We start from the raw sequence: 8,929 nt of genomic DNA, 5'->3' as shown, positions 1-8,929 counted from the left end.
GTATCAGCAAAGTCAGTGCTAGTGTGTGTGTGTGGGGGAGGGGGGTGTCAAGTGCGGATGTTAGTTCACAAATGGCCTTTTGAGGTCAGGCTGTGAAAGGGGGGAGGGGGGGGGGGTGCTGTGGGATTATTTAAAATGCCCTGAAGGGGTAGGGTTTCTGATGTTTTCGCAAGATGGGCAGGTAGCTTCAGGGGGAAGCTGGTTCCAGCATTGGGGTGCCAGGACAGAAAAGAGCTTGGACAGCCTGAGCGGGAGCTGCCCTCCTGTAGGGGTGGGAGAATGGAGTGCTCGGGTGTTGGGTTTGAGCCTGAAGGTAAGGAGGGGCAGTGTGTTGAGTTACTAAATGTGTGTATGTTTGTACTGTTTCAGGTGATCAGTAGTGTGTGAGTTCTCACATGGCTTGTCCTGAGAACATGTTTTTTCTCATTGTCCTCTTTATATCAGGTGAGTCTTACACACAACGACAACTAGTTATGAAAGTACAAGGGATGATGTTTCATACTATGAGCTGTATTCCCATCTGTCTCAATGTATAGAAAAGCAGAGTTTAATAGTCTGGATTCAAACATTGTGCTCCAGATATGTTCATGATCCAGTTTAGGGCATGGAGTCGTGACATCAGGAATCACCTGTACATTGAAATGAGTTCATATTTTTTGCTGCAGAGAGAGTGACTGTACTGAAAAGATCATATTACCTCCCTGATGTTGTCCTTTATGTTGCAGGTGTTCTGGCCTGCTTTGGTCGAAGAGATTTGATCACCACAATGCCAGATAGAATGGATGTACTGACGGGCTCCTGTGTGCAAATCCCATGTTCATTTGATGTTCCTGAACAAAAAAAGAATGAATATAACAGCACAATACTAACCTCTGGAGTGTGGATTAAAGAAAACTCAAACTTTGGTGGGCGTCCGGACAATGTGATATTTAACAGTAGTAAGACGGTCAACAGATATCAAGGGGAGATAACTGGAAACATGTCCCAGAAGAACTGCACCACAGTCTTCTTCAATGTAACCACCAGTTACTCTGATATATACTTCTTCAGGATTGAGAGTCGACCATTCCTTGCAACAGATCCTGATAAGTCTGTTAATATAGTTGTCAGGGGTAAGAGACAATTTATCTTAAAACCTATTTTTTTTTCTCAGTTTAGATTCCTTTCATCAAAGATAAGAGTTGAACAAGTGGACAGTTTAACTGTTAGTGTAAAATATATTTATCTACAATGTATTACAGATTTGACTTCCAGTCCCATCATTACTGTCTCAGGTGAGGTGAAGGAAGGGACCCCTGTAAGCTTGAACTGCTCTGCTGTCGCTCCCTGTCCTGAACACCCCCCTGAGCTGACATGGACTCTCCCAACACAGTTCATACCTGAGAACCAACTGCAGGAGAATCCAGACCGAACCAATTCAGTTCTCTCCACGGTGACCTTCACTCCGTCATACCTTCATCATGAGAAGAACATCACTTGTACCTCAGTCTACCCAGTAGGGACAAGCAACAAGAGAGCTGAACATAACATGATGCTTAACGTTTCATGTAAGATTTAGTAACCGGTTCCTGTAGAATAGATCATTCTATCATGTTTCACTGATGATTGTAAGAGAGTGGTTTTGATGAGACTATTCAATATACCATATCCAGATACATTCTAAATGAACCCCTCTCCCCCAGTCTCTCCTAAGGACACATTGGCCTCCATCAGTCCAGCTGATTCAGTATCAGTGGGCAGCTGTGTTAATCTGACCTGCAGCAGTACAGCCAACCCTCCTGTGACTAATTTCACCTGGTTCCAGATCAGTGGGGGTAAAACAACACAGGTTGCATCTGGACAGAGTTACTTCCTCAATGTGACTGCTGGTGATAGAGGACTGTACTACTGTGAAGGAAGAAATAGTCACGGCTGTGGGAAGTCGAATGAAGTGCAGCTGGCTATAAAAGGTAAAATGGGCACGTAGTGCACAATCGTAGGTTAGATATACAATATATATTCAAAAGTATGTGGACACCCCTTCAAATGCGTGGATTCAGCTATTAAATCCTCAGATGTTTTGCTGACATGTGTTTAAAATCGAGCACACAGCTATGCAATCTCTGTAGACAAACATTGGCAGTAGGATGGCAACATTCACTACCATGTTCTAAATTGCCTTTGGAAGCAACGGCAGCACAAGGACTGTTTGTTGAAGGGTTCATGAAATGGGTTTCCATGGCCGAACAGCCGCACACAAGCCTAAGATCACTATGTGCAGTACCAAGAATCAGCTGCAGTGGTGTTAAGCTCACTGCCATTGGACTCTGGAGAAGTGGAAATCCGTTCTCTGGCGTGTTGAATATACGATTCACCATCTGGCAGTCCGGCGTACGAATCTGGGTTTTGACGGATTCCAGGAGAACACTACCTGCCCCAATGCATAGTGCCAACTGTAAAGTTTGGTGGATGAGGAATAATGGTCTGGGGCTGTTTTTCATGGTTTGGGCTGGGCCCCTTAGTTCCAGTGAAGGGAATTCTTAACGCTACAGCATACAATGACATTCTATATTCCATATTAATGCCCATGATTTTGGAATGAGATGTTCGACGAGCAGGTGTCCACATACTTTTGGTCATGTAGTGTACTTGAGAGATCTTTTTGTGAGAATTGACCATAATATGTGCTGTATTTTTAGGGCAAAAAGAGCCAAAAAACCCAATGGTGTTTGGGGTTGCAGCAGGAACTCTGGGGGCCATTTTGATTATCAGCCTGATCAGCCTTTTTGTATGGTAAGAACTATTCCTGGCATCAACGCATTTTTTAAAATTTCTGCTGTGTTTGTGCTTTTGCATATGGAAACCCTCTCAGTGCATTCAGAATACCTTTCTAAATGTCTTCCAGGAGGAGAAACTCGAGGCTCCACGATGGACTTGAAAGGACAGACAGTCCACAGGGACAGGTGGGAATAAGGCTCAACTTTAAAACCACCAACAAAGTGTATCTAAGGAAGTACTGAATTAATGCTGAAACTATTTAAAGCCATGAGGTTAACATAATTTCAGAGCAAGTTTAGGGGGAGATGACCACATCGAAAACAATGCCACATCCTGTAATGACATGGAATGATAACAGAATGGCTGTTGGACTTTGACAGTGTTTACTGTCTTTACACCTGTCAGTTGAATTGACATTTTCATTGACATCCACTCAGTATGTGTTGTGTAACCTGCTGACCTTAGAGTTTTACACATTACTGAGCTTAGAGCTTTACACCTGTTCCTCTCTCTGTGTTCTCTCCACAGAACTCCCCGGTTGGGACAGTGTGTACTAACCAGGCCACAGCCGGAGAAGAACCAGAGGAATCTGCAGAAGACCAGCCTGAAGAGATTCACTACGGTGACATAGACTTCTCCAAACTACAGACCAAAGAGACCCCAGCTGCAGCCCAGGACAGGGTCCAGGGACAGGAGAGTGAGTACGCTGAAGTCAATGTGACCGGGAGAGGGGCTCAGGAACCACCTCTTAACAACCTAGATGGGCTTTATGCACAAGTCAATAAAATAAGTGCTTGTTAATTATTTTTCCAATGGGTATTAAGTGTTTTTATGTACAGTATTGTCATTGTGTATCTGTTTCTATTGGTACTTTTGTTACACTTATAATGGTGTGCTCTTTAATTATCTGCATAGTTTAGAATTTGCTGGGATGAAAAGTGTTTAACTGTTACTATAGTGTTGATATGATGATGCAGGCTACTCTTTATTTTAGACCATTTATTTTGAGTGTTGAGTTCACAGAGCATCTGTTTAATGGGTTCCAGTATAGAGGAACTGCTGAGTTCAACTAGCTCACTGAAGGCAGTTTAAGACCATATAAAGGAAATGATGACTGAGGACAGAAGACACAGTTAGTTAGAAAGACAGTGGTCTGATACAAGACAGGAAGTTGGTGAAGTAAGTCTACATGATGGCAGAATGGTGTTAACGTCTACTAGTCACTGTTTATCTTCGTCTTTTGTGCAGTTACCAGAATAATAATCATATCTATTTTCAGTTCATATCTATTTAGAAGTTATTCTGTCAGTGTTTATGTTGAGTGTTAAATCAAAGAAACAATTGAGGGTGAATTTAAGGTTGTTTATTAATTGCACTGTAATAAAATCCATTACATTCAATTTCCATGAAATCTTTTGGTGTCATTGGTCCAACATTTTACATATCTCATTTAAATAGATTACATTTAGTTGTTGTGTCACTGGCCTACACAGAATACCCCAAAATGTGGAGTTCTGTTTTTCAACATTAAAAGATATGAAAAGCTGAAATTTCTCGCAAAGAAGGGCACCTGTTGGTAGATGGGTAAAAATAAAAAAATCTATCAAGACACCCAGTCATTATCAAGGTACAGTCGGCTTTCATAACTCTGGAGAGGAAAAAAAACACTCAGGGATTTCACCATAATGCCAATGGTGAAAAACAGTTACATAGTTTAATGGCTGTGATAGGATAAAATTGAGGATGGATCAACAACACTGTACTTACTCCACAATACTAACATAAATGAAAGAGTGAAAGAAGGAAACACGTACAGAATAAAAATATTCCAAAGCATGCATTTGGTTTGCAATAAGGTACTAAAGTGAAATTGCAACAAAAAAATGGCTAAGAAATTCACAAGTGTTATTTTTGGGGCAAATCCAACACAACATATCACTGAGTACCACTCTTTATACTTTCAAGCGTGGCTGCACCATGTTATGGGTATGCTTGTCATCAAGTGTTTTAGGATAAATATAAATGTACTAGAGCCAAGCACAGGCAAATGCAAGAGGAAAAAGTGGTTCAGTCTACCTTTCAAAAGGCACTGGGAGACAAATTCACCTTTCAGCAGGACAAAAACCTTAAACACAATGCCAAACTGACAGCATAGATGATTACTATGACAACGTTGAATGTTCCTAAGATGCCTAGATACAGTTTTAATCGTCTTGGAAATCTATGGTAAGACTTGAAAATGACTGTCTAGCAATGATCAACAACCAACTTGTTAGATCTTGATGAGTTTTTAAAAAGAATAAGGTGGAAATATTGTACAATCCAGGTGTGCAAAGCTCATAGAGAGTTTCCCTGAAAGACTCACAGCTGTAACATACATTGACACAGGGGTGTGAATACTTATGTAAATGAGATATTTCTCTATTTTATTTTCAATAAATCTGCAAACATTTCTAAAAACATATTTTCACTTTACTATTATGGGTTATTTTGTGTAAATGGATGATTTTTATTTTTAACACAACAAAATGTGGAATAAGTCAAGATGTATGAATACTTTCTGAAGGCACTGAGTACACCAAACATTAGGAACAGCTTCCTATTATTACGTTTCACCATCGTAATGCCTTCAGAACAGCCTTAATTCATCAGGGCATTGACTTTACAAGGTGTCTAAAGCATTCCTCAGGGAATCTGACCCATGTTGACTCCAATGCTTCCCACAGTGTCAAGTTGGCTGGATGTCTTTTGGGTGGAGGACCATTCTTGATGCACACCGGAAACTGTTAAAAGTGAAAAACCCAGCAGTGTTGAAGTTCTTGAAATCGGTGATCCTGACACCTACTACCATACCCCATTCAAAGACACTTAAATCTTTCGTCTTGCCTATTCACCCTCTGAATGTCACACATACGCAATCCATGTCTCTATTGTCTCAAGGCTTAAACTTCCATGTTGAACCTGTCTCCTCCCCTTCATCTACAAAGATTGAAGTGGATATAACAAGTCAGCTCTGAGAGGCTTTCCCAAAAAGACTCAAAGCTATAATCACTGCCAAAGGTGATTCTAACATGTATTGATTCAGGGGTTTGACTACTTATATGAATCAGATATTTTTGTATTTAATTTTCCATAAATCTGTGAAAATCTCTAAAAACATATTTTCACTTTGTTATAATGGAGTATGAATACCTTCTGATGGCAATGTATACTTGTATACAAGATGTTGTTAAGATACCGCTAGACATTGGTTCTGCTCTATTGGGGTGGCAGGTCGCCTAGTGGTTAGAGCGTTGGGCCAGTAATCGTAAAGGTTGCTAGATCAAATTCCCAAGTTGTCAAGGTAAAAATGTATAGTTCCTCCTCCGAACATGGCAGGCACAAGGCACTGTTCCTAGGCCGTCATTAAAAGTAAGATTTTGTTCATAACTGACTTGCCGAGTTAAATAAAAAAAATATGGCCTAATACCAACTCACATATCCATTGATACTGAGTGTCAGCCTAAACTGCATAATTCCATTGTATTTTCATACATTTTATCCACATATAGGCAAAGCAGTTTCCACATAACTGCAATGAGCTTGTTAGTCCCTTTTTTGTCAGTCCCCCCATATCCCCATTCCCACCATATAGCAGCATCAGCGTAGTATAATGTCCAATAGTCAATGCTTTCTCTCTTCTCTCTCTGAACCATCTGGTCCCTCCACCTCTCAATTCCTGACCTTGTCCTCCAGAGCCTTCAGCTCTCCCCCCACCTGCTGGGCAAATCAAATCAAATCAAATCAAATCAAATCAAATCAAATTTATATAGCCCTTCGTACATCAGCTGATATCTCAAAGTGCTGTACAGAAACCCAGCCTAAAACCCCAAACAGCAAGCAATGCAGGTGTAGAAGCACGTACGCCCTCAGCTCCTGGGTCTCCTTCTCCCAGAAGGCCTTGGGCAGGTCGAAGCTGGATTTGTCTCGGAGGGATACAGCTTTTGTGAAAATGTAGTTTTCTAGCAAGTTTAGCAGAATTTATGCAGCAGGTTAGGATGATTAACGTATCAGGTTATGATGATTAGATGAAAGTACGGAAAAGGGTTAGGATTAGCTAAAATGCTAAAAGAACTTCAAGAACTTCAACTTGACAAAAGCTTTATCTCATCTAGACTTGACCGTCGAACAGAGGGCCCATGTCTACTCTGCCGCCCATGCCCTGCAGGTCGCTTGCTCTCTCCTGTTGCACATGGGACACACTCTTTTCACAACACTTCAATAAGAAATTATTTTGGTAGCAGATTAGGAGCAGGGACAGATTACCGAACGGCCCCAGATAGCATATGATAGCACATGTAGAATTACAGGAAATTAGCTTTAAAACTGAAACCTTTCCTATCGACCTCATGGCAAAATGTGTTGAATATCAGGGAATTAGCTTTAAAATGGCAAATTTTGTCTCAGCCTCATTGCAAAATGTGTAGAATAGCATCATCAAATTGCAAATGTTCCTCTCTGCACCATGGCAAAATGTGTTTAATAGCAGAAAAGTAAGCTCAGGGTCCCAAATGAGGTCATCCAACCCTGGATAGGAGAGCATTTTCACTAAACCTGACTATTTTACCTGGCCTTAACCTCAGGCTACTAACATGCTGTGTTAATTCTCCTAACCTGCTACATAAATTCTAATAAACTGCTACAATGAAGTAAATTCCGTTTCAAAGTGGAGTGAAAAGAGTGTCTCTGTGGCATCCAGCCCACCAGGCTCCTCTTTGCAAATAGACTTCAAAGAGGAAGTTGGTGTCGGAGAAGTTGAGTGGTGTGTGAGAATCACTCAGATACAATTACAGTCACTCTGTTTCACACCAAGTCTGTTTTTCATGTTGAAACATAATGTGACAACCATATGTTTTCTATCAAACTCTAATTTAACTTTTCTTTTTTATATTTTAATAAATTAATCGTGGATTTGGGTTCATAATTTTACTATATTTTTTAAATCCCACAGATATTCCCATTCAAGCCTGGGAGATATGGGAGTTACGGGAGATACGGGAGATACGGGAGATACGGGAGATACGGGAGATACAGGAGATACAGGAGATACAGGAGATACGGGAGATACAGGAGATACGGGAGTTATGGGAGATACGGGAGATACGGGAGATACGGGAGATACGGGAGAGGGAGATACAGGAGATACGGAAGATACGGGAGAGGGAGATACGGGATAGGGAGATACAGGAGATACAGGAGATATGGGAGAGGGAGATACGGGAGAGGGAGATACGGGAGATACGGGAGATACGGGAGATACGGGAGAGGGAGATACGGGAGAGGGAGATACAGGAGATACAGGAGATACGGGAGATACGGGAGAGGGAGATACGGGAGATACGGGAGAGGGAGATACAGGAGATACAGGAGATACGGGAGATACGGGAGAGGGAGATACAGGAGATACGGGAGATACGGGAGAGGGAGATACGGGATAGGGAGATACAGGAGATACAGGAGATATGGGAGAGGGAGATACGGGAGATACGGGAGAGGGAGATACAGGAGATATGGGAGATACAGGAGATACGGGAGATACGGGAGATACAGGAGATACGGGAGATACGGGAGAGGGAGATACAGGAGATACGGGAGATACGGGAGAGGGAGATACGGGATAGGGAGATACAGGAGATACAGGAGATATGGGAGAGGGAGATACGGGAGATACGGGAGATACGGGAGAGGGAGATACGGGAGAGGGAGATACAGGAGATACGGGAGATACGGGAGATACGGGAGAGGGATTATGGTTTTGCTGCCAAAAGTTTATTTTAGCAATTTATTGGGGGCAGACTTAGTGATTCAGGGGCCCGTTTCAAAATGCTGCTGACCTGTCCTACCCCGAGAAAGGGACATTAAATACAGTAGTATTCCTTTAAAATGATTTCTCATACACATATTAGGAAGTATTTCACTGATGAGATGTGAGATATGCCACATGAATTTCATCACTTTATTTAGTCAGACCTCACTATGTGTGTGACCGTTTCTGCTGTAGACAGTTTACGTTACCGTCTAAGGCAAGTATCGACTTCTTCAATATATTTTCTGTTCATTTTAATGTTCAAAATAAATGAAAGGAGATTAATTCTGAGTAATGAAATTCAATATGTTCTAATGTACTGCTGTT

General features: G+C 41.6%; 1 protein-coding gene across 1 annotated transcript; it reads left to right on the top strand.

The window, feature by feature from the left end:
* The first annotated feature begins 287 nt into the window (after positions 1–287).
* On the top strand, positions 288–1,558 carry LOC118937302 (sialic acid-binding Ig-like lectin 13). Its single transcript, XM_090189323.1, has 3 exons — positions 288–444; positions 726–1,112; positions 1,242–1,558. Exons 1-3 carry the CDS (start codon positions 396–398, stop codon positions 1,556–1,558), a joined length of 753 nt encoding a protein of 250 aa, XP_090045449.1. The 5' UTR covers positions 288–395.
* The last annotated feature ends 7,371 nt before the right edge of the window (positions 1,559–8,929 follow it).

This window comes from Oncorhynchus mykiss, chromosome 11, assembly GCF_057628025.1.
Source record: "Oncorhynchus mykiss isolate SJ-2025 chromosome 11, ASM5762802v1, whole genome shotgun sequence".
Lineage (NCBI taxonomy): Eukaryota > Metazoa > Chordata > Actinopteri > Salmoniformes > Salmonidae > Oncorhynchus > Oncorhynchus mykiss.
This window is presented reverse-complemented; position numbering and strand designations above follow the sequence as displayed.

Coding starts and splice junctions, on each gene's coding strand:
- LOC118937302 (XM_090189323.1), top strand. CDS start 396: ATGGCTTGTCCTGAGAACATGTTTTTTCTCATTGTCCTCTTTATATCA. Junction 445..725: donor CATTGTCCTCTTTATATCAG/GTGAGTCTTACA, acceptor TTTATGTTGCAG/GTGTTCTGGCCTGCTTTGGT. Junction 1,113..1,241: donor TGTTAATATAGTTGTCAGGG/GTAAGAGACAAT, acceptor AATGTATTACAG/ATTTGACTTCCAGTCCCATC.